This window comes from Phaethon lepturus, unplaced genomic scaffold (genome assembly GCF_000687285.1).
Source record: "Phaethon lepturus isolate BGI_N335 unplaced genomic scaffold, ASM68728v1 scaffold3527, whole genome shotgun sequence".
Classification (NCBI taxonomy): domain Eukaryota; kingdom Metazoa; phylum Chordata; class Aves; order Phaethontiformes; family Phaethontidae; genus Phaethon; species Phaethon lepturus.
Window position 1 is genome coordinate 4,719 of NW_010549613.1, and position 27,137 is coordinate 31,855.

Here is a 27,137-nt window from a genome sequence, read left to right on the forward strand (position 1 = left end):
AATAAATATGGCTCACTACTGATCAACTATCATTCATACAGTTTCAGCAACACAGCCACCTGTTGCACAGGACAGTTATACACAATTCTACAACAGGTGTATGTTCAAATAGATAATGAACTACATGGAAAAATATAAAAAGAATATGATACAATCTCATACATAAACCAGACTGCAGTGTAATTGCTTTACTTGTTTAAGTTATCTGAAAAATACTTCAAGTACTTGAAAAGAGCGGCAGAATCATCTTTCAATGAAAAGCAAAATTGCACTGATTTAAAAATACATTACAAAGTTAAATACACATTCAAATTAACGTCCTGATTTAACATTGCTTTCAGTGTTTACTTTCACTTCTTAGTACTTCTTGATTACCTGTGTTATTCCAGGAGGATCCAGAGTTTAGATAAAGAAGTCTCAGACAAGGTCTGTGTGTTTTATGTATGTAGTCCAAGGAAGTTTTAATTCATTTAATCTTTTTCTCCATCTTCGCTGCTTCCTATTAGTAGAGGAAAGATCATAAGGTACAGTGAGATTCTACTGCACAACCCTCACTCCTTTGCAAGACTCCTAGAACTTGGCATTCTGCTGCTTCGCACTTCCAAGTTTTGGTTAATCTTTACTACTGTAAACATTTGACACATTTATAAATGGACATCTGCTTAAATCGCACAGTTCAATGTCACTTCTTAGGACACGTAAGGCAATGTAGGATCTTGAAAATAATCTCTCTTATCTGTAAGTTACTAAGCAGCAAACATTATCTAATCAATAAGCACAAATACCAGAACAATACAACTCTCTATATAAACAGTGATTACATTTTTATAGACATTGACCATTAGCAAGGCTCAGCAATCAGTAATACTTATTTTTAATAATGCAACATTTTATCAAGATCAATAGTATTGCTGAACTGATTCAAGTCTGCTTATTTTTGCTTCTCTTAACCCTCAAAAACAAATCAGAGCTTAAAAAAAAAAAAAAAGCTTTTTGTTACAGACAAGAAAGCTTCTGTTAATAAATACTGCTAGTACTCAATATTGCTATGAACAGATTATTTGGCTCTCCCAACAGAAACTATCCTACTCACAGCTCTAGAACATATACTGCAATTCCTGAATGTCAAGAATGCATTTTCTAAAAAGCAATATGAAAAGAAACTGAACTGTAAAATAAGCTTAAACAACGATGGCAGAAACATCATGTTCCTAGCATCCTCACCTTGTGCAAGGAGAATAAAATAATGACTTTGACAGTGCAATAATGAGAATTATCCAACTGCCATAGTGTGGCAGCTATACAGACGTGCTTAAGGACTGCATGGATTTCCATTATATAAATATAGCACTAGTTTTTTTGAACAGAAAAATTGTGAGCTTGACCTGTAAAAGTCCCATAGAATATCCAACCACAAGTTTGTAGCAACTTGGATGCAAATAATCTCGATCTAAATGGAAAGCTATGTCTTAACCAAAATACAAGATGTTTCTAAATTAAGTAAAATAGAACAAGATTTGTCATATCTATTACTTACATCTTACACTACTATAGTACTATATATACACACTACTATATATACACCGTACCATATACTATACTACTTATATAAAGTTTTTAATTGCAGTTTTAAAGTAATTATAACTAAATCACTTACCTCCTTGCTCTATATCTGAATCTGTAAGATGCGTCAGAGAAAAGCTTGCCATGTTTGCAGGAGAGATAGAGAATCTGGAATAAGGGGATGAATGTGACCAGTTCTGATCAAGAGTCCGGGAAGGTGGAGGTGGAGAGAAGTACTTTGATGACTGAAGAGGTGGTTTAGAACTAATAAGACTATTAGCTGCCTTCGATATAAAGGATGGCTCTGGAGAAGAGAAGTCATCATCCCATTCAAAACCTCCACCTTGTGGGGAAAAAGAAAAAAAAAAAAGAAAAGAGGCAATTTACAGTAATGTAAAGTCATATACTGTTTTAAAAGCAAGCCCCTGGAAGACTGCATTAACCCAAAACAAAACTTGCAGCTTTTCTGTTCTAGCCCTGGGGTCACATCCATAGTTTGGCCGCCTCCCAAGATACCCTAGCCACATCAAGATATAAACCACCAGTATTACATCACAAGCTTTGATAATCAGTAACACTAGTCCCTGAACCTAGTTGAATTGTATGCTTAGGATGCAAAACTGAAGCCAGTATGGTACGGTGAATCAAATCATATGTGAATACAAATCACATGTAATTTAAATGTGTCATGGTTTAGCTCCAGCCAGCAACTAAGCACCACGCAGCCACTCGCTGCGTAAATTCCATTTAAAACTATGCATAGAACAGTCTCAGGCCCTGCTGTGTATGAATGTATTCAAGTACCTTCTTCATCTGTTGAACTTTCTGAATTTGCAAATCTGTTTAAGTAACTAAAACTTGAAGATGGAACAGGAGTGCTGTGAGAGCCTTCACCGTTCAAGTCTGCTGCTCGGTTTCCCAGCTCCTTAGTTGGCGTTTCCTAAGGCAAACAAAATATCTTACTTAATTCTCTTCTACAGGCAATGTATCCGTTGCCTATAGATGCCAGCAATCAAAAATAGACTCCTCAACCCACGTCATTCAAAACTACTATGGAATTAAATGGTCTGTAAACTCTTAAGAGTTTAAGAGTTAACTCTTAAGAGTTATTACCACACAACAAGACTGAGTTATAGATTAAGCATATGCACGTACTTCTGTTTCTAAAGAAATGTGTATCAAATCTGTGCTAAAATGCATGCAGGAAATGACTACTTAAATATTTTTTTATGATATAAAAAGGTTTCATATTTCTAGGAACAAAGCTAAAACATCTTCCAGTTGAAAACAGTTCCCTTATCAGCCTGACACAGGTAGGGTTTTTATTCTATTTAATAAAGCCTTATCCCATCTCCCAACTTTTTTTTTTTTTTTTTTACCCTTTAATCGTGCTTCAGGATAAGGAGACAGACTTTGTATGCTTGGTATTTGAAGTAGCCAACATTTTATCAGTTACTGTAATAAGTAAAGAGTTCAACAACTAAGAGCAGTTTAAACACAGCTAATTCTTTTCCTTCCCCTCTGACAAATGGATTACTATTCTACAGGCTGCCTACACACAAATATATCACTTATGTTTTCTATTCCAAAACACAATTACCTCTAATATTTATGTGCGTCATCATAAGCAACATTTCCAAAGCTTAACAATGTGACTGTTCTTTTAAACTCACTGTACTAGTTTAGCTGCCATAATGTTAAAATACAATCCCCTCTGTATCAAGTTACAGAAGTTAAAAATTGATAAAGCAGATAAGGAAACAAAGGTAACCTTGAATTTTATAAGCAGATCAGCATTTCACTGAACTTGAATCATATTGGATTAATAAAAACTAGCATTACCATTTAGATAGTTCTCATCTTTGATTATTGTAAATTTACCTTAATGCTAACTAATACAAGATTCAGAGTTAGGTTGTGGTTTGGGGGGGTGTGCGGGGTTTGTTGTTTTGGTTTTTTCCCCCTTCTTTTCTTTTATAAAGGAATTTGAACTTAAAGTTCTCGAACTCATTAAACAGATAAACTGCTTCTATAAAGTTACAAACAACATTCTGGTAAAACAAATTAAATCAAATCTGGTCCATAATGACACTGTCTCACCTATTCAAATCAAATACAGCTTATAAACATCATAGAGACATCACTAAAAACCACGTTTGATTCAGCGCATGCAGTCAAGGGTCCAAAAGAAATGGAGATCCAGGATTTGGCAACCAACCCTGCCCAAAGCAAAACCTTCCTTCACTTCCAGTTAGTGCTGCTTTCTACCAGCACACACAACTGTACCTAGCCAAGAAAAAAAAGTTTCTTTTTCCTTTATATATATATATATAAGAAAAAATGACCCACATAACAAACAAGATCTAACCCTGCCAAGACAAGAAAGGTGATCTTGTAACAATGTGTACACAAATATTAGGCTATTCTACTACATCTTGTTTAAAAAACCCAAACCAACAAAAACTTTACTTAGTAATTGGGGGGGTGGGGGGAGATACCTGATCAAACAAATAGACTGTCACATCATCAAAGAACGTTACAGCCTTCTTCTCAGTTTTCCAATGCTCATGTTGGCTTTCATTAAGAGGTTTGGGAAGTTTCAACAAGCTTCTCAGATGTTTTCCATCATCCTTATCAGTAAGTATCTCAGGTACTTGATGAACAGTTTCATCTTCACTGTCAGAACTCAGACTATGCATATGAAAAGTCCTCATGTCATCCTCAGAATCACTGTTTTCATCTTCCTCATCTGCATCATCACCATCTTCTAAATCAAGCATTCCAGAAACATCGAGTTTGCCAAGGTATTTTCCTTCAATATCTGGCTCTTTCAGTTTTTGTCCTTCAATGTGATAGAAGGACTTCTCACTGTTACTCAAATCTAAAGGACTGTGTGTGTTATGTGCAGACTTTAAGTCTCTGTGTGAAAGAAGTTCTGAAGTATTAGTGCCAACACAAGAGACTGTTTTATGGGAAGTCTCAGAGAGTTTTATTTCATCCCTTAGGTTACTTCCTATCGATATTTCCAGGGAATTCAGAGTTGCCTCAGCCCACTCATCAGGACACTCCTGCATCCTTATATCCATCTCCTGCATCTCTAAGTTGTGATTTAGTTCTAGTTTTGCATTTTGATTATTGGTATCCTGGTAATTCCCTACATCACACTTTTGCTGTCTCTCTTCAAAACTATAATCCTCTTGGCTATTACTTGAAGAAACAACACACATGGTCTCTCTTGACAGATTTACAGTCTCTTCTGTTTTTTTATCTGGCTCAGAATCATTATCAGAGAAATAGGCAGAGTCTCTATATGAGTTTTGATTTCCACCCAGAAAAACCTTTGGGGTCATTTCAAAATTGCTGTTCACTGCATCTAAACAAGCTGCTGCTTCTGAAACAATTATGACTGGATTAGAAGGTAAAGCACTGACATTGCTCTCACTGACAACACAGAGAGCAGTATCTACACTGGAAGCATCCTCAACAGTGATATGTGAAGTCCATTCTGGAGATTCCAGGTTCTCTGTTTCATAGCCACTGTCAGCAGGTTTATCAGGTGGCAAAAGTTTCTGGGGACTTTGAGCTTGTAAAGATTCTAAAGCTTCATTTACATCTAAAGAATCCAAAGAATCAGGTGTCTCTAAGGCTTGTTCTACAGTTTGTATAGGAGATGGGCTGTCTTCCAAAAGGCTATCCTGACTTGTACAATCTGAAGCAGCAACAGAAATTAAGGTCACCTCTTCTGGAACATCCTTACAGTTCTCAAAATGATTTGATGTTTCCTGGTTTCCCTCCAATAAACATTCATCTTTTTTTAATAAGGGAGACTTATCTTGCAAGTTTCTTTTCATACCTTCCTGATCACTACATTTTTCTCTACTAAAAGCTACTTCATCAGATCTGAAAAGCGTTCCCTGTTTTACTTGTGCATCACACTCATCTGTTTCAACAGCAACACCATAATATGGATTGTTTCTAATATTATTTTTGGCATTATTGGATAGATCTTCTTGACAGAGAATATCAATGTTACAGGACATGACTTCATTGACTTCCACATTTAAAAGTTTTCCCTCATCCTTCAAATAAGGAAGATTTGCACATTTATCACATGACTTATGTGCTGCAGATGGACTAGAGGATGCCTGCATCTCTACAGTAGTCTGAGACTGAGAATTCAGATCTTTATTCATTGTCACTGGGTTAAAATTTTCATCTTTCACTGTTCTAAGACTTTCATGTATTAAAGAAGGGACCTGTGCATTTTCAGCCAACACAGGTTCAGTCTCTACAGAGTTTCTGTTTGAGGTTTCTAATATATTTTTTAGAACACCATCTGTTTTTTTCCCAAAATCACTGCTGGTTTTGTTAGACAACAACCCTGTTAATAAGTTTTTCTCTTGAAGAAATAAGAAGTTATCAGAAAGTTCTTCTGAAGTTACCAAGTCAGACTGGTTAGAGATATTTTCACATGAGGAAACAGTTTCATTTTCAGAAGCATGACTAGAATGCTCCTTCTCAGAAAGGCCTACTGCCTTTCTAGCATCTGCACTTGAGTTTAAAGCAGCTGGTTTAAAGTCTTTAGGAATATAATTTGTTTCAGCAAAACCAAGTATTTTTCTGTCTGTCAATTCTTCTGATCTGTCAATGCCATTAAAGAGACTCTGGAAAGGACTTTCTGGACTATTAGTATCTGGCAAAAATTCCTCTTTAGGATCTGTATTGTAGTGGAAGAAGTCCCTGTCAGTGCCAGATTCTTCAACATCAAGATCCCTGAGAACCATGAAATGAGAATTTTTTTCTTGTACTGCTTCTTGGTTATCAAATTCTGTAGTTAGTACAATCGATTGGTTATCAAAATTCATGCTGCAGCCACTTCCTTTTTCCTCTAACTGGATATAGTAGTCATTTCCAACGGAAAGCTTGTGTGCATCAAACACAGGTAACACCCCAGGGACAGCAAGCGATGCTTCTTGACCACTTCCATTCTGTGCTCCCGAGCCTTGTTCTGAAAGTGACCTCTCAAAAACCTCCATTGGAAAGAAAACACTTGTGTACGTCATTGCTTCATCAGGATTCACAGGACCACATTCATCAAAATGATCATGTTTAGCTGCCTCCCAGATATATTCAAAGCTGAGACCCTGGCTTGTTTCAGTTACAGTAAGAACCTCCTCCAACTCATGGCCAAGTCTATCTCCTTGGAAGTGATCCAAGATTGGAAATGCAGAATTACTTGTTTCTCTATTTGAGGTGTTTGGTTTAAGAGCATTCCACTGCTGCTCAAAGTCAATCTCTGAGTCCCTTTGGCTTTGCATGCGAAGGTAAGTTAAAAGTCTATGCACTTCTTCTGCTGTTGGTCTCTTTTCTGGAGGTAGCCAACAGAACTGCAGAACTTCGTACCTATACAAATAAGAAACAGGTTTCAATAGGCTTCTCACTGAAAAGGCATTTATAAAATTCAGGTATCTAACAATCTAAAGTAGTAACAGTTAATATCACTGGTAGGAATTTCCATCTATAGACACTCCTTTTACTTTTACATAGGGTTTCTTTGCCAGGAGCATGATTCCATGTAGCAATTTCAAATATATTTAAGAGAACTGAGTAATTTGAGAAACTTCATCAGCTTTAAGAATAAAAACATTTACAGTTTACCATCTATCAGAGTATGGCTGCTCCAGATGTGGCTTGAAGAGTTTAACCTGCTTCTCCTTTATGACATGGGTTAGAACTTCCCCATCAGAAAAGTCTGAGTAGGGCTGAGCAGCATTCTCAAATAGCTCCCATAACGTGACACCCAGGGACCTGAAAAGGAGCAGCAAATCACTGTGCAGTCTAAGAAATATTTTAAAGTTGCTTTTCTAAGAAAGTAAGGATTATGCAAAACATAACTGGCAAGAAGAAACAAATATCACTCTCCCATTGGGTCTCATTCAGAACCTGTTAACTCATTTTGTTTGACAGAATGCTAGAAGCCTCAAGAATAAAAGTTGCTTGAAGACAATGACAATGAAGGTAACACCAATGAAGGCAACAAAATACAAGAGGCCTCCAAGGATTCAACCATGGAAGAAACCTCCAGGTGTTAAAAAAGTAGAAAATGCCTATCTAGATAGGCAAGCTGAATAAATCTTATGGTTAGTCCAGCAGTAGGAAAAGCTTTCATCAGAAATTGCCATTATGGGTCAAACTGCTAGAAATCTAATTTTTGTTTTAGTTTTCATAAAATTACTTATTTTTAAGGTGCAGTGGTCAGAAGCCACCTCTTGTGCTCAGTGCTGTATACATACTGTATACAACACTAATCACATTTTCAGTGATTGGAGTTGATGCTGATCTTTGGGCAACCTTTTCTTGCTCAAAATGCAAAGTAACTGACTCTGCATGTATTACGGTTATTTAGATTGGAAGGGGTCTCTGGAAGTCATCTAGTCCAAACCTGTTCAGAGCAGCTCTATATAAAAGGCACTAAAATTCAGGTTGGAAACCTTAATACCCTGGCTGCCTGTAGTTTAGGTGAACAGTATGATCTGAGGAAGCCTGCTTGAAAGATGCAAGGAAATCAGTATTTAGATAATTTCTATCTACCCCACTTGCTATCTGCAACCCTACCTTTAAATTAGCAAATAAAATCTAATTTACTATTTAATATCTTTAGAGTATAAAAGCAGGAATTTAACTATAATGCTTTTAGAAATGTTAACATAAGCCCCAATTTCCATTATCCAAATTTCTTAGGACTTGAGAATTGAAGTAGAACTGGGCGGTTTCAAAAAAGTTCATCTTCAAGATTTTCACTAGCCTTTGTCTGTAAGGTCTTTGGTAGCAGAGACGAACAGTTAAATTGCAGGCCTCAAATGCTGCAGCAAGAAATTAAGATGCTACTGTTCTACCAAGAGAACTTAAATCGGGCTCTACCAGGATCAACTGTTTATGTCATCTACAACTATTACATTACTGGAAAAATCATTCATCATTTCCTTCCTTTAGAAACACCTGAAGGTGTTTGGCAAATATACAGTAATTACTTTTATTAGTATAAACACCTATTCTTCCGCTAAACATTTTTTCTTAACCTAATTGTTCTCTCAGATGTCTAAGCATCTTTTCAAAACAAGATACAGTTTCACGTTGGTAGAGTTCAACCTACTGTACATCTGATGAAACAAAAAAGCAGTGCATCAGGCCAATATTCAATTTAACTATGAATATTATTTACTCCTTTGTGTAGCATTTGAAAATATGTTCACAAATCTCTCATTGAAATTATTTTAAAGCCTACTACATACCATATGTTACTATATTTATTTTGCTCTGCTGATAACAGTCTGTCTTGAAAACTTGTTACTAACTCAGGTGCAGTCCATCGGAGAGGAACAAGTTTCTTCTCATCTGTCTCAATATAATCTTCCTAAATTATTGATAAAAAACACAGAAAAAGACTGAATAAACATTGGATCAGCTTCCAGAAGTTGACAGTCTTTTCCCTAATATGGTTTTATGGGATCCCTATGCAAAAAAATTAAGAATTAAAAAAAATTAATCCCATTTTGTCCAAGAAGCAGAGAATAATGCTATAGAGGAAAGGCATTCACTGTTCACTGCATAGCAGAAAAACGGAATGCCAACTTCTTGTTTAAGGTTTGGTACTCCAGAAACTTTTTTAATTAATGCCTCGAATTTTTCACTTTCTTGATATAATTAAATACTTTGAACACTTTCATTAAGAAATTGGACTGAATTTTTCCTTTCTTAAAACATTAAAATGAATTTGTGCATATTTTAGGACTACTGTAAATATGACCTAAAAAAGGCAGATTTAACCAAAAGCTTCCTTCTACAAGCATAAACTCGTCTCTAGAAAGATCATCTATTCTGCTACATGAGGTTGCTACAGTTGTCTGACAGTTATACTTTGAAAGCCCATTACTCAAAGTATAAATATAAAATCTATTACCAGTTTGTAATTTTAAAGTATGCTGGTTATAACCTCAGGCCCCAAATCCTTTAAAAAAAGTGGTACGTGACTAGATTAACTTACCTTATATCGACTGAATCCTATACCATAATCTCCTACTTTGACATTTAAATCAGATGTAAGAAAGCAATTTCGTAAGGCCAAGTCACTGAAAAAGCAAACAAATACACAATGAGACCAAACCAAGATACCTTCAATGCAAACCAAAGACAAGTGGGTTAAAAGAAATGGCACTTAGAACAGTCAGGCCATAGCTTAAAAGTATCAAATGAAAAGCCAAAAAACCTCTAAAAAAAAAAAACAAGAAGAATCAAGGAGTTATGCACAGTTATAGATTACAGTAGCAAGTAGCAAGCCATAATAGGAGCAGATTAGTAATACAGAACAACTACCGCTAAGGATTCAACATCCACACGATATACACTTCAGCGATTTTATTTCCGTGAGCTGTAGTCCAATCCCATAGACCTAAATCCTAATTAAGGCTGAAGCAAGCTAGGTGCATGAAAGGAGTGCTTCTGGAGCTACCTTTCTGATTCTCTTTGGATAAAATCCAAAGTCCATGCACTCCAAAAGACTAACTCATAATGCGAACCCAGGCACAGTAACTGGTAAGATCAATTTCAAAAGTACAATTTTGATCCAAACTAAACATTAAGATAGTTTTCTTGTTGCTTACATTTTCATTAAGTTTTAGAAGCTATACAAGCCAACAACTGATCCCCTATCTCACTGGAATACTGCAGACACCATAGTTCTATATAAACATCACTTTCAGAAAAAACAAACACTGATAGGGTCTCTCCTTACAGTAGACTTACTGGACAAGATTTGTTTTGTGGCCACAAATATGATGGCCCTTAGGCCCTCTCACATTTTCAAAAGAGAATCAGATTAGAGCCATACAATCAAGCCGAATCTGTGTTCTGGAACCCAAATAAAACTAAGCATAGTGACAAGGGAATCACATTTAAAAAGATTTTATACAAAAAAACCCTAGACTATTATGCTGTCCTTTTTACAGAAGTTCAAAATGCAGTCGCTTCTCTAAAGTAGTGAAGTATACTCTTAAGCATTCAAACTACACACAGAATTTATATGCAGTTATTTCCTTCTACTGATAATCCTATGATGTAGATTACTTAGGCTGTTCACATACTAGAGTGATGTAGGTCCCTCTTTACCCTCTTTATCATTGCATGTCTTGCATTTTAATTGTCATAAACAAAGTCTATCAACAATTCAGATCAGGTTTAAATACTTAACAATTGACAATATGATGCTAAGCAACTAGTAATATCTTACACCCACAGTTAAGTTCCTCTAAATATCAAAACCATACATTACACATGAACTAGAACTACAGATAGTATTGAAAAAAGACCAACAGAACAAGTAATGTATTTGGTAAGTTTCCACCCTAAACCAGACCACAAGTACTTATAGCCAGCAGTGCTGCTGTACTAACACAAACAAGTTGTTTTAGAAAACCCATCATGCAAACTCAGAAATTTATGCACATTTAACGAAGCTGCATGCTTACTACTAACTGTAGCTGTGACAGCAAAGAGCTTTGCAGATTAACTGCTCAAATATTTCGCTCCTCAGTTTCACAGAAGGGTCCCAGGCAACTAAGTGCACTGGAAGAACTCTACCATTGCTTCTGTGTGTCTTAAAAAAAGGTCTCTGAAGTACAGTCTGAAAGCCACACAGTTTAGCTAGTTCAAAGAAAAGAAGAAAATGTTTTCCTTTCCAGAGCCACAGGTCAGAAACACATTTGTAACCCTCAAGTACACCCCAAAGCTTTCCAACTTGTTTTATATTCTTTAAATAAATATCCTGAAAGAGAAAATAAAATTTTGGCTGCTTGAATTTACCACTAACAACAAAATCACTGATGCTGGAGCTTTACCACTTACTCTGACAGCATCAGGATAGTGTTGCTAGAAGTAAACATTTACACTGAGAATCTTGCAGATCCACAGACTAATTATTTTAATTATTTATCAAGTTTAACTGCATTTCACTGAAAATGTACTGTTAAGTGTAATACCTACAAAGCCATGCTGCTGCAATACAAGAAACAGTGATCACTCAGTTTGACAAGTACAATTGTTGCTACTACCTTCAAGTCATTTGAAATTGTTAAACATGTTAAAAGAATAGCTCTGCCCACCAGCCACATCCAGGCTTTGGGGTTTTCTCAGGGTTTTGCTGCTGTTTTACACCTGCACCATTTAAGACCTCACTTTAATAGTTCAGCTTCTCCCTGAACACAAGGTCTCCGCTTTCTCTAAGTAGCAAGATGTGCATTGATAAGCTCTAGTACAAGTTCCTAACTTGTTGAAAGGGATGATGCAAGTGCTGTTTCTACAGCAAAGAACAGACTGACCCAACACAAAACCAAAATAAAGTGAACTATCTTGGGATGCCCAACAGTTTCATCAGGTAAGCCATGTTCAGGGAGCAAGTAGTCTTTAATACTTTAGTAATTACAACCCTAAGGTTGATGTCTTCCAGTTCCTTAACACCTTTTCATTTAAAGCCAAAAAATTTAATTTTGGTATATTTCTGAGCAATTAGTTTAATGAATACATTTTCCCCAGCCTTTCACTACTACTGCCATTCTTTCAGTATCAATTGCACTAATTAAAAATAAAGAAATCTAGCATTTTTTCCCCCTGATTAAAACAAAATTGTTCTCCCATTATGATTGCTTCTATATCTGACTACCTCCATTACTGAAGATTAAAAGGTTACATGAACAATAATTCAGTGACAGAACACCTGCTTCAGCCAGATTTTTCATCTAAAGTTAGCTTCTCTGTTACTGCACTAGAAAGCCAGCAGTTTTTAATTTTTTTTTATTTTTAGTAACAAAGATAACAGATTACCAAACAGAAGTTCTAAATTGCTATAATCTATAAAAAAAAAATTACACAGCAGGTAAGATTAATTCTAACAAAATTCTAATATTCCCCTCCTCCCTCCCCCAATAAACAAAACAAATTTAAGTTGGCCAAGAATTAATCTAACAACTTCATCTTCTGGATTGGCTTAGCAGTAGGTTGTGTTCTATGGGCTGCAAACTTGAAAAGTAGGTCATCAGCTTTCAGCCAGGTAGGAGCTGTAACAAATTAGCATCTTAAGTTAACATCTTCACAAGCATCACACCTTCATGACATAGGATAGAAATCTGTTAAAACACAATCTTCAATATACATAGATTTTCATGAAAATATCTACATGAATTTTAGAGTGTACCATAACTAAAAGCGATTTATCGGGAAAGCATACCTATGCACAAAATTATGTTTATGCATTACAGCAAGTCCAGCAGCAATTTCGCATGCCATTCTCTGTAGCAGCATTATTTGTGAGTCTCCTTTAATGTGTTCCTGCTCATTGCAGATATAAGTTTTTAGGTCACCCTGTAAAAGAAGTTGAAAATACTTATCAGCCTTGTATGTTGGTTGAAATTGAAAAATATTTAATGAAGAACCAATGAACCACATTACTTATTAACCACATTGGTGCTTAAGAAAAAAAATCTCTTCAAGTTTCCAGTCTCCATAAGGATTCTTATAGAAGTCACCTAAGGCATATGGTATTGTCCTTTAAAGGGTTTTTAATCAAATATTTAGTAGTTAACATTCTAAATCAGACTGTTATATAAAACCTAACTGTCATACAATAATACTTTCCATTAAAAAAACGCATTTGATGAGCTTCTGTTTTTAAGTTAGATGAGTTTTCAAGTGCTCCAAATCAGCAAAGCTGACTGTCTGGAATTTGCAAGGGGATGGAAGGGAGAGATCAGAGAAAAAGGTTTCAGACTTTGCCAGCTCACCAGAGCTTTAGAGATAAAAAGTAATTTTTTTGTAATACACGCCACTCCAGGCAAAGAATTTAGAGGATGGCAGCAGTTTTACTGGACCTAGGCAATGCTGAGCAGCAGCCACATAATTAATAAGCCCATAGAAGCACTTCATAAATTACTAAAAAAAGAGAACAGCTTTGAAACAGAGGGAAAATAACTGAAAGTTGTCAAACATTCAGGAAAAGCAAGACTATAGTAAGTGAATCCAAGCAAGGGAAGAGAACAAGTTTCTCATGTCAATATTGTTCCTACTTTCACAGTTGGACTTTTAATCTAGCACTCAGACTTTCTGTAAGTTTAGCAAATTACTTCAGAGGGTATTTTTGTATTGAGACTGCACAACATATTACATCACAACTTGTTTTACCAGCCTAACATTCTGGGCTCTAACCATCCAGGTCCATTATCTGCCTAAACCTTTGGCCAGGAAGGAGACTGAAGGGAAGTCTTGAGATTGACCAGACAAGAAGGCAGTCTCTGCAGCGGCTAAAAAGCACTCTGAAGTTCAGGAAAGACTAAAGATCACTAAACTTCCTGTTCCTCTGGTGCTATAACCAAAGCATCTCATTCCTCCTTAACATGGGCAATTGAGGATAACAATTTACAATTCTATTAGTTCAAGCAGTACATGTCTGTGTGGTGCATTGAAATCTAACAGTGCAGCAGTAACTGAGGTGACTGGCTGGACAGTCACAAACCTGGGTTATATTTAATAAAATAAGAAGAAATGGAACTTAAAAGCAGACACTACTCCTATGTAAAACAACTTAATTTTAATTTTTTTAAATATACATAGATTCTACAGTACACACAAGCAGCTATTCTATCTTCATCTACTTTATACGTACTACTTACGCTGCAAGTAGCTATACCACCTTATGAGAAAGTATGCATAACTTCTAATACTGTTTAATGTTGTAGAAGCCTTCATTTCATTCTCTTTATCCTGTTTTTAGCTACTAATTAGGTAACATTTCGGTATTTGCATCCCACAGAATTACATTTTTTAAAGTGTTTCCTGAAAGATTCTTCTGACTTACAATTACAGCTTTAACATCATGCTGGTTCATGTATATATGTATAAATATTTATATATAAACACACACACCTCCTTCAACCTTGCCAGAGCAGATTTACTGGAGCAGAGTTCCAAAAAAATACAAAACAGTGTCATAACACACAGAGATTCCCAACTGCATAGCCTAATGAATATAAGCAAGTACAAAATACGAGCTTAACTGACTCTAGGTGGCAGCAAGTGTCTGAATAAAGTCAAACTCTCCAAAACTGTTGTCATTCATTAAAACAGCAACTGGTTACTTAGGGTTTGTCCCAGGATTAAGTTCCTAGGATGTCCGAAACACACCAAGGAACTACTTTTTAATTTTTAAATGCATTAGTAACAGCAGTGCTGTGTGGCGTCCCCTGTTTATTAAATAATAATTCATGTAGGCACGCATTTTTGTAGGAAATACAACTTGTATTAAATCCAGCACCTTGAAATATAAGGGTTCTGTTCTCCCACTCTATTCTAATTAAGGCTACAATCAAGGTTAAAAACGTGAAATAGGGTGTTTTGGTATTGCTTTTAAAAGCACATTGCTTATACCAAACTGGGGGGAACCAATGAATACACTCAAGTGCTGGACTGCCATCCAGAGGGAACTGGCCAAGCTAGAAGAAGGGTCCAACAGAAACCTTATGAAACTCCAGAAGGACAAATGCGAAGGCTTGCACCCAGGAAGGAAAAATCCGTTGCAACAACACAAACTGAGGACTGACCACCTGGGCAGCAGCTCTGCAGGAAGGGATGTGGGGATCTTAGTAGACAGCAAGCTGAACATCAACCACCTGTGTGCCCTGGCAGCAAAGACTGCAAGCAGCCTCCTAGACTACATAAACGTGACCATAGCCAGCAGACCAAGGGAAGGGATTATCCCCTTCTATTCAGCACTTGTTAGACCACATTTAGATCCTGTGTCCAGTATCGGCTGCCCCAAAACAAGACAGACAACAAACTGGAAGAAGTTCAGTAGAGGGCCACCAAGACAGTCAGGGAGTCTGAGCATTTCATCATGAGGAGAAGCTGAGGGAACTGGGCTCATTCAGCCTGAAGAAAGGAAGACTTTGGAAGCACCTCATAGCAGCTGCCCAGTACGTATGAAGTTATTAAAGACTAAGCCAGGCTCTTCACTGTGGAGCATGGAGAGAGGATGAGAGACAACAGTCATAAGTTGAAACACAAGAAGTTCAGACTGAGTATAAGGAAAACTGTTTTCCACATGAGGACAGTGGAGCAGAAGCACAGGTTGCCCAAAGAGACTGTGCAGTTTCCATCCTTGGATGTTTTCAGGATCTAAGTGCACAAGGCCCTGAGAAATCTGGTCTGACCTCAGGTTGACACTACTTTGAAGGGGAAGTTGGAGTGGAGACCTCCTGAGCTCCTTGCTAGCCTACATTGTCCTATGATGCTTCCCTGTCTACAAGCAGACGATAGCAATACATCAATACTACTCCCATACTATTTTATGAGCCACAAAATGGCCCTTTATCCAACAGACTTTTTAGCACAGTAAATATCAAAGGCTATACATATCTGAATAAATACAGGTCTGCAAAATTCAGTGCTCAAACACCTAAATATAAAAAGCTCAGTAATCATGCTTGGGGAAGGCTCCACTTCCTCTGCAACTTCCTCGGCTTCTCTGCCTCCTCCCTACTCTCCTGGGACTCCATGAAGAACTAGGTTTCATCTTTCCTCTCATCCTTCTCAGTTCTAGTCAGGATCAGTTCAGACATCTTTCTAAGTCTTAATATGCTTTTTCCTTTGTAACAGCCAGAAGCCAGGGGCATATTTACACACAGTGCTCTTTGGTAGTTTTCTTCTTCGTGCAAACTCCACATTTGGTTCCTATAAACACCCAAACAAATAGCTGACATGACTTTTTAAACCAGTAGGTAGTGATGATAGGGTTTTAGAAGTGTGAAGAGGATACCAAATTATGTCTACTGAACAGTTTCTAGCAGGTAGCTTTCCAACTTGGTAAGTCACACAATAGCACATAATTGCCCCTTTTCTTAGATAACTAAAAATACTACCCCTTCCTCTCCTCTCCAACAGTGCTTCACAGTGTAAGTACCTGCAGTCACTACCATTAAAATGCCTGAAAGTGGTGTATGGTATAAAGCACCTATACCATCAGAAAGTTGCTTAGGCATATGTAAGTAAGTTTAAGAAATATTAAACAGTTCCAAGAGCACAAAGAGCCTTTGAACTCAACAGACATGATTTCTGAAGTTTCCATTAATTGTCACCCCCTCCTTTTTTTAAACCACCCACCACTGATATATCTACTGTTTGCCTCATATTGATATTGACTATGTTTATTAAACAGATTTGTTGAACTGTTTGGTTAAGAAGTTTCCATTGCAAAGATTCTTTTTTAATTTGAAGATAATGTTTTCAAGTGGCAGTAATTAGAAAAAGCCCAAACAAAAGAAAGAACCAAACACTGCAGACAGGCACCTTCCACTAACAGCAACATCCCTAAAGCAAGCTACAGGGCATTCTAGGCAAATACTGCATCCTGCTGATCTCATCTGCTCAGGGAACCGCAAGACTTGAAGAATTTCTGTAAGAATTTGATAGGCAAATTGGCCTCACAATATACATGCTACTTTCACATTTGAATAACTTTCCTCTACTCATAAATTATGTCAATCCATTAGAGGATTTGCTGTGCTGACAAAATGCTGGCCACACACGGATGAGTAATATATTAAAGTTAATAAGCCAGCTACCACTATTTTTAACCTGGCATCATTCTACGATGTTTAACAGTGAACAGTTAACTATTCATAGAAGATTGCACCAACATACTAAGCAAACAAATAAGGGCGAAGGGGTTAAGAACTTACTGAGTATTTCTTTTAGTATTTACCATTTATTTAAAGAATTTTAACACAGGCAAAGAAAAATTAGGATTTAAAAACTTTAAATTACGTATGTGCAACTGACCTCTCTTGCTTCTTGCCCAGCTCTGCAAAGCAAGGGACATAGAAGAACTTGGATTACATTATAAAACAGGCTAAATGGTAGCAAATACAGTTACTGCATACACAGCCAAGCAATATGTGTAAGTAGCTTATATGGCCAAGAAAACCAGCAGGTTCACCTGCATGACATTCAGCACTGCTACCGTGACAGTTAGCTCTGGGATCTCTGCACTACAGTTTCCAGTGCCTCTGATCAAGACCGTTCAGTGCCAAGGAGCCTTGGAACTGATAATCCAACAGGGCTGCCTAAGCAGCCAAGACAAGGTCGAGTAGCCCTAAAAAGGCCACAAATACTAGTAAGAGAAGTTGCAAAAGGTGGACATGCTGTGATAGGCTATGAATTTGAAGGAGTGCAAAGAAAACAACCACTATACCCTCTAGACTGTGTTGGTCAGTAGAATAACCACATTTTTTGTTACTTAATATGCCAAACTTGAAAAACAAAGTCTACACTGCCAAAAGAGCCTCAAAAGAACTTGTCATCTGAAGACATTTAAATTTCCTATCCAACACAGTTGACATATTTGCCACCTTTTTTCTTAACCATTAAATTCTTAACCACATAAATACAAGGGATTAAAACAAGTTTATTCCTTGTTGTATATACATATACAACAACAGTAACACAAGGTAAAGAGCTTTAGCATAGCATTATACTACTGCTGGCAAAACAGGAACATGTTTCTCATCCCTCCTGTTTGAACAATATATAGTCACCACAGACAACTAGAACCTTTAGTCAAACACTTCAACTGCGTCTGCCCCCTATGGTCTTTCTGCTGAAGTATCAGACACTTGTGTGATTTGGAGGCACCTCCGTATTCCCCAATTTACCCAATTTCAGAAAAAAAGTACAAAAAAGCTACCAGCTTTTGAGATCACTTACTAAAAGCCTGAAAAATAACTGCCATCCCAGCCACAGGGATAAAAAGCAGCTTCTAGAATATCAGCCTACTGACATTCTACTAAAAACCTGTCTGCTAAAAAAAAAAATGCTATCTAGCCATACCTTCTATTCCAAATGGTGCCGTCTGGCTTCCTTTACATTTCTCCCTTCCTCATGTCTCTCCTCTCCCCTCACTCCAATATTGCTACCTCCCACACAAGGCCCTGGGACTACAACAAGAAATAGCAACATACAGCAATGCTGAGCTAACTTACCGCACTAGTCTCAATCCCTGCATAAAACTATTCAAGTGAACACTGTCTAGCCTCAATATATTTGTGTGCACAGTGAATAAAATACTATGTCGTCTAGGACATACTCAGCTCTACCAAGTAAGAGCTCTTCAAGTGAGCCAGACTTCCAGTGTGAAAGTCATGCTTAACTTGCTATAATATATAATTTTCTAAGCACAAGTTTTAGTTCACTTGGAATACAAATCAGCACAGACATTTATTTTCCATTCCAAAGAAATTACCTAACTACATTCAAATTTATAAAACTACCACTTTGGCTGTCAAGCTTACTGCCTGCAGTTAAAGTAAAAATCTATTTTATCCCCTTAAGTAAAATCCTTTCCAGATTACTCTGCAGGATCATGACAATTTCTGGCATTAATCAGGCATCAAACAAGGATATTATTTTTTCCTGTATACTTAAAAGTGGGACAATCTTCAAAAGTTACTCCATCTTCAAATTCAAAGTTGGATTAAATAGCATAACTACTTAAAAACATGGCAGCAATTAAATCTGATTAAATATTTGGATGCATAGCTATTAGACTCTATAAACGCAATTCTCTTTCAAGGGTCCTTTTGAAGAACCTCCAACCTGAGTAGCAGGTTTAAAATCAGTATGAAGTATTTCATTTCTACCTGTTAAAAAAAAAAATATAAAAAACATTCTCTGGTTAACCTTAGTGTCCTACTTTTTAATTCTTAGTAAAAATGGAACGTTTCACTTTCATCAGTTACTAAAAGTTCAGGTGTTTCTTCCATTTAGAAAAGAATTATTTCACCAGCACTTCTGCCTCATTAATTTACCACAGCTAATAAATTTGAGAAAAAGAGCAGTAACGAAAAATATAGTTATTTAAGGTCACAGATGAACTGACGTTTCTCAAGAAAACTCAAAAGTTCATGGTAACTCTTATTTAAATTGCTCAAGGCACCTGATGCAACTAGAACCATATTTGTGCCCTTGAGTTTAAAGGAAAACTCTGTAGTAGTGAAGCTGATAAAAAAGGATCTTGCTGAATTTTATAAATGTAAACTATCTTGCTTCTGAAAGACTTCTTAATAACATATACATGCGCTTCTGAGTTAATTTCTGTCTTCACATTTTTCAAGGAACTCTGCTTTAAATGATAACTAGACAACAAACTTTAAAAGCTGCTATTGAGCCAGTGTTTAGATAGCCACCTGGAGTTCTGGGTTTGTTTGTTTTTTAATAATGTGTTATGCTACAATAAAGCAATTAAAGTCTTTCCAGACCATGGATCCATCACCATATCCAAATTTTAGTCTCTAAAGACTCTGTGTATACTGGGCACAGTACAAAGTTTCCATACACGCATACCACCCCACTTCTCACAACATTCATGTAAATTCCAACACATGCCCAGGAATACAGTTGGCTGAGCAAGGTTTTTGTGCAACTATCCTTCCCATCTTCAGTGGCCTTTGTGGCACTAACAGCAGAGCAGAAAGCAGCAAGAACACCCTTCACTGTGCTCTTAGCAATCCCTTTGGTGTTCAGGAGACATAGTAAGGCAGTTGCTTGGGGGGAGCAGTGGGAGGGAGGGATAGAAGAAGCATAAGAGTAGGGAAAATTAAGAATACAGTAACAGAAAGGATCAGGAATAGAATAGGATGATACTGAAAATTCTAGCTATTAGAATACACTCATTACCGATTCTGGAAGTGAGCCCACCATTGCATTTTAGCCCAAAGCTGCACAGCATGGGTAAAATTTGGGCATTCTGGAAGGGGGAGGGGGGGAGGCAGAAAGGTGGAAATTCTTTCCATTTCCCCAGTTAACATTTTCATAGAAATGGTGATAAAAGCACATTAAGACTGCACAGACAGCAAACAATTTAGGATGTGATTGTGAGCATGTGCATGTGATACTGGACTGCAATAAAAAGTTTCCTTCTATGACCTCCCTTCCCCTCCAAGCTCCCTGTTACATGAAAGACAGGTAATTCCATTATCAAAGAAAGAACAACTATTTTCCTCTTCAGAACATTCTACAAGCACCTAGAATTTACATGATGAATTGAAAAGAATATAAACACAAAATTACACTTGTGGTCTGTCTCTAAACAGAAATTCTGTTATTCAAGTTCTGAATATTCTTCTGAAATTCTGGTTATTCAAAAAACTTCCCAGAAAGAAAAAGAGTGAACTTCGTGAAATTTTCACGAGTGAAAGGTGGTAAATACACTACATACAATTTACACCATTGGAAAAACAGTTGCAGCCTTTTGTATAAGTGCACTTACCAAGTCACAGAACTCAAAAACTAGGAGATACGGAATGGCTTCCACACACTGCCCAATACACTGAAGAACATTTGGATGCTGAAGAATGCTGGAGTGAAAAAGTACAGTCAAAGTCAGAAAGATCACAGTATACATTATTTGCAATGTAACACAACACACTGAAATCCCTACCAGAAGTTTCAACACATAGCATTGGCAGGGGGGTGGCATAAACAGAAGGTGCAAGTATCCAAAGCCACAGATTCCATTTGCACCTTTACATCTCCTTTGTATTGCTGCAGCATATCGTTGAGAGCAGCTGAAACTCAGAGGATCTCAAAACCACAGAAGCCAGCACTGCCAGAAGAAAGTCACACCCACCCTCCCACCATCCCTTATACCAAAATAAGTGCATGCAACTGGTTTGTGAACTACACTGAGGAAACGATCTGGCTTACAAACAAAACCCTTTTATAGCCAGGTTAGTTCCCAGCCAGATCAGTTACTTTTTCTAAATTGCTTCAAAAACACTCGTGCCAATGCAGCAGAAGGCACAAGATTTCTTCTTCTGACAACTGCCAACAATTTAAGCCTAAGCGCAAATATAACTAGGACATTAGAAAGCATTAGGAATAGAAAGCTCTCTGTTGGCCACTCACTTGTAGTGGTCACAAAGGTAACACAAACCACTAGTTTACCTTGTGTGCAAGGTAAACCACACTGCGAAGTATGTCTAGTGATCTGCAATATGCCTCTCTTTTCCAGTCACCTACACGAGCCACTAACTTGTGGCAGTTAGCTCTTCAGAGAATTCTCACTATTCCCAAAACACAGGAAGAGAAATTACATTCCCTTTAATATACCAAATTCCTTTCCAGTATACAAAGACTCAACCCCTAGAAGCAAGTATCCTCCAAGCATAACGCAAGAGGAAGAGAATACCAAACAATCCTGTTTTATTGGCATTTCCAGTCAGATCAATGATTTCTCAATTGTAGAGTACAACTGGACTGAAGTTACCATAATTCTGTATTGTTAGTGTTTTGTTTGGGGGGTGCGGGGGGCTGCACAAGCCTCCTTGCAAGCTACCTGAACAAAGTAATTTTTTATCACTATGTTGCATTTACGTTTTTGAAAAAGGGAACTTCAAAGAAATTAACATGTATCTGATAACAAAGTGTTGCCAGTTCCCCTGCTTCTATCAGGAAAGCACAGGAGTTAAAACCTCAGTTCTCAGAGGCAAGTAATTGGGCATAAGGTTAGTTTGCAACATCAGGAGTTTGCTCCAAAGAGCTGTAGAAGAAGTTCTGATAAACCAAAGTGTGTTTTCCAGTCATGAACCATAACTACCAAATACAATTAACAAAGAGCTGATTTTTATTTCTAAAGCAAACTCAACTTTTGCTCACTTTGGATTGACTGTATTTCAGTTTTTAAAGACACACATTTCGGTTGTAAGGGAGGGCAAGTAGAGGCAGTAACGCTGAACAGAAGAAAAGTCCATAACTCATATGCAGTAAGTATGAAGTGCATACGTTAACCAAGCTGTGAAACGTTACTTACTAATATGGTTCTCCATTTCTTAAAAACTGCTCTTGCTCCTTGGGACCTGCACTTGCCTTCAACTCCTTCACTATCACCCTTGCTACACTAGTGCCTGTGTAGATCTCCCCAAGCAGAACCTGAAAAAAAGAACCATTGTGTCTTTAATCAGAAGGAAAAAATTTTAGTTTCTCTGCAAAGAAAAATAAGAGCCAAAAACATGCTATAAGAAAGATTTTCTGGCTTTTTTGTCAATGCATGCAGAGCTTTGATAACTAAACACCCATACTTCATAAATCTTGACAACTGATCTACACATCAACTTTCAGAAAACATGTTTTCTAGTAAAGACCACTTATTTACTTAAGATTTTTTCCTAGAAATTTTCCTTTTATTACCTAGAATTGGTAATAACAGGAAAGTATTCATTCAAATCCATGGAAGTAAAATGTCTACCTAGTAAGTAACTCTGGTAAGAAACTGCATGTAAATTAAAGAAGCACTGATTAGTGCTGTAATTACTTCTAAAAAGTGCATGCAAGGAAACATTTAATTTCAACTTGCATTTTGCTTATGCTATTACTCCTTCTTTTTTTTTTTGTTAAGGGTACCATTTTAAAGGAAATACAGTAGCCTAGTCAGTTAGGAATAAGACTCAAACTGCAGCACAATATTGAAAGATAGCTTCTCACCTTTCCAAACCAGCCATTTCCAATTTCCTGGATGTAGTTTAGACTTTGACGTGCAACTTGAGACTTTGATCCATCTGTCACAACAACAACAAAAAAGTAACATTTATCAAACTACTCAGGTGGCCAAAGTTATCTGTTGAGGAAATAATGCAAACTCCTACAATATTTATTCCCAATTACATGCATACATTCAGACCAAGCAACAAAGCCTAGCTAGACGTACGTAAAGTATGAAGGTAACATTGTGACAACAGCACTCAATGAAATTTCTCTCAGCTCCAGCTTCTAAACCATACTAGAATACATCTCCTACAAAAACAGTTTTTAACACGTCCAATAAGAAAGCAAAAAGGCTGAGTTCCAATTCTGATATAAAAGTCTATCATACCCTGTAGCTGGTAAACAATCTACTTAGAAAAGTTTCCTATATAAATAGAGGTAGAAAACCCAAGACAACACTCATTGCTTGTATATCTTAACATATAAAGTTATACAGAGTTACCACTTTAAGAGAATAGGTTCGACTGCTTTACTCTTCAGCCCAACTGCCCTACTTATAGCTACCATCTGGAAGGAGGACATTTTCCAACTAAAAATACTTCACGTAAAAGGCCCCCCAGAGGGAAAGGACAGAAAACAAAACCCAGATCTTGGCAGAGGATGGACAGCAACAATGGCAGACTCTATACTATAGAAGAGATTCAGCAGTGTTTATCCCTCTGCTGCCTAATTGGTTAGGAACACTAATAAATAGATGTACACAAAAACTTTGCATCATTACTACTAGTCTGACTCAGAATTCTAGCCCATATTTTTATTTCCATAAACCATGTTTACACCAGTTTTATTGGAACAGCTATAGCTGTCAAGGTGCTCCTAAGCGTGGAGAAGGCTCTATCAGTACAACTACATTTTTACCAGTGTACCTTACTCAAATACACTGCCTTACTTCTGGCAAAATAACTTCTAGTGACAGAAAGTATAATTTTTAACAATTATGGCAACGTAGAAGAGCTGACAAAAAAAAATTTTCACAGATCATTTTCCCTCACTCACTGAAACACTGAGGAGTAACGTTTCTTTTGTATTAAAGGCACACTGACAGTTTCCTGAAATTTGTAGGTACAGAAATTTTACTAGATGCTTCCCTGAACATCTCATGATTAAGCAACACAAGAAATATATGTTCTCATATTATACGTCACATATGATTTTTACAACTTCTTTATGCTAAACTATGCTTGTAATATTTAAGATGCTTAAGTTTCCTTTTACAAAAATTGTATTTTAAAGAATACATTCCAAAAAATCGTTCACACAGGGAAAAGAAATCTAATGCTCTGTCTTACCAATATTGCATTTACAGCATGAAAAGTCTAGAGTGACATTAAGCAAGCAATGCAGCTGAAAGAGTAGCACTGCTGTCAAGTACAAGATTCGCTCTTGCTTCCATTTAGGGCTAATGGCTAAAATCCAATGACAACTTAGCCATGAAGAAAACCACTAAAGAGCAGAAGTCGCTAATGTCCTAGAGTACATCAAACCCTTTATGAACATAGGGCCATAATGAACATACTCGAGAGGTTTATTTAAGCTAATTTCATTCTCTTAAGCTACCTTATGTGGCACCCTGACATAAGTTAACATTTTTTAAGTAATATTTCACATTTTATCCTATACCCTACAAAATATATTTACTCAGTTGATGCAAGTTTGTAACAACTAATTTGTTACAGTAAAGCCAAACAGCTACACTCCATTTTTGACACTAAAATTGCCTACTTTCGGTTTTTCATTAAAAACCAGTACTTTACCTGTACGAGATGGAAACTGGGAAGGAATTGGTAAAGCAATATTGGGAACTGAAAGAGTAAACACGTCTGCTGGAGACTGAACAGATGGAGTATCTTCTGCTGGAGGTGTAAAATCTATTTCATCATCAAAGTTATCCTCAAATTCCTGCCAAAAAAAAAATCTTAGTAAACAAGATGATCTTTGTCTTAAAATTAGGACTAACACATTCCTTTTAGTTTGAATGAGCAATGTTAAGGAGGCTTAGCTTTTTTCCAAGGACAGTAACAGATGTTTATTTTTCCATTCCTTATTTTCAATTTATTACTGACTTAAAGAGATAAAATTATCAAGTACTGATTTTAACAAAAAGGAGTTTTTTTGTTTGGGGGTTGGAGGGGTGTTTTAGGTTTTTGGTTTTTTTGTTTTCCTTTTTACTTTAAATGCTATCCCTGGCTTTGATGAATTACCATGAACAGCCGAGACCAAATATTTTCTATTTAGAAATGAGATCAAACCTCAATTTTAGGAACACTGATAACCTATGTTCCAAAAGTAACTATTCTCTCATGATAACAATTTCTCCTCAAGAGTTTTGCTACAGTGGATATGTAACTTCAGTATTCCTATTCAACAGGAGCATCTTAAACCCTGTCAGCAGACTAAAAAACCTCAAATTTAAAAATACACAGAAAAAACAACAAAGGTTCTTTATGGCAAAACTGTCTCAAGGGTATACTATTACTAATGATCCTGATGGCTAGTAATGATTTTGAAAAGACATTCAAGATCTTTACTGCAGCATGGACCATGTAATTAAATGGTTGCAGCAAGATTTCACAGCATGTAGAAATACAGTTGCTGGCTGTTTCAGGAAAGAGAAGGTACAGTGACACTGAAGTGTCAATAACTTCAGAATATTAGCACAAATAATCAAGTAAGCATTCCAGATATCAGGATGCAGCTAAGAATACCACTTGTATATACACTGGTAACTTCAGATGCTTACCTTGAAATTTATCTCAGGGTCTTTACAGCAGGAGACACAGTTTGCAAGCAGTATTACCAGTACTACTAGAGCACATACAGACAGAATCACAAAAGAGGAGGAAACTTCAGCTGTAGCTCCTTCTCCTAGAAATAAATGTGTATGTAGTATTAAATAAATATGTTTATCATTTTAAGAAGTTCCTTGAAAACATATTATCCATCTGCATTTATTTAAAAGATGTTTTAACATTTAACTCTGCAGATATGATCAAAAATACGAGGCAACTGAACAGAAAGAACATACTGGTACAATATATCTATACCTGCCTACACCATTCTGGACTTACTTGATTCAAGCTAAGAGGCCACAGCCAACATGATTAACCAAAGTAGGTGATGAACAGTGATAGTCCCAAGCCTCAGAATTCTTCAAGTCAACAAATTTATATAGATATCTAAACATAGATATTAGAAATATGGTCTTTTTGAAGACATTTCCCATGAGCCAGAATACCTGTCCTAAGAGAAAAGGCAGCTAGAAGAAATCCTCACTTAAACTGTGTACAAATTTGAAATGCACAAGACAGCACTGTCTCTTTCAATAAATGCTTCACAACAGCCTGCCAAATATACAAGCTGCTTTCATAAGTGCAATGGATCTAATTAGCTCCTCCCCAATTTCTATTTCTTGTGATTCATTAGATGACTTGTCTTTATTTCAAGAATTTAGATATGATCCCTAACCATTTTGCAAACACACTTCCAAATAACTTTCCAAAATTTTATGTGTAAACATTCTACAACGTATTTTCTACTATTAAGTCAGGTTATTATTACTCCCACAGGATCAAGGGTTTCAAATGGCATTTTATAAAAAGCTTAAGTATTTGCCAGGGGAATTAAACCTATTTTCATCCTTGTTTTCATCTTAAGTTGAGAACAAAGATATTTAGTTCCCTGGGAGACCACAGTACACATCTTGAGGCTTTGTTATTGTTTCTTTTTAATCGGGTACTGCCACAGGGACTGGAAGAGTAGCTGGGTCATATCCGATTAAAATATATTTAGATATTACATCAGTGTTAATGTTAAACAATGTCAGGTGACTTAGACTGACAGGATTTTTTGTGAGTATCTGAGTACCAATGCGAACATCTGGCAACAGAATACAATATAAACAAAGCCTCAAAAATAAAGCTGATCACTAGTTAAGGGAC

General features: G+C 36.7%; 1 protein-coding gene across 1 annotated transcript; it reads right to left on the reverse strand.

The window, feature by feature from the left end:
• Positions 1 to 26,064, reverse strand: LMTK2 (lemur tyrosine kinase 2; the record flags this gene model as incomplete). The annotated part of the gene is made up of 13 exons (XM_010290299.1): positions 1 to 499; positions 1,658 to 1,906; positions 2,368 to 2,503; positions 4,062 to 6,966; positions 7,222 to 7,371; positions 8,856 to 8,977; positions 9,608 to 9,692; positions 12,842 to 12,975; positions 20,927 to 21,014; positions 22,469 to 22,587; positions 23,140 to 23,213; positions 24,954 to 25,098; positions 25,940 to 26,064. Coding segments are annotated over 13 exons (4,361 nt in total), but the record flags the coding sequence as incomplete, so codon positions are not given.
• Between the last annotated feature and the right edge of the window lie 1,073 nt (positions 26,065 to 27,137).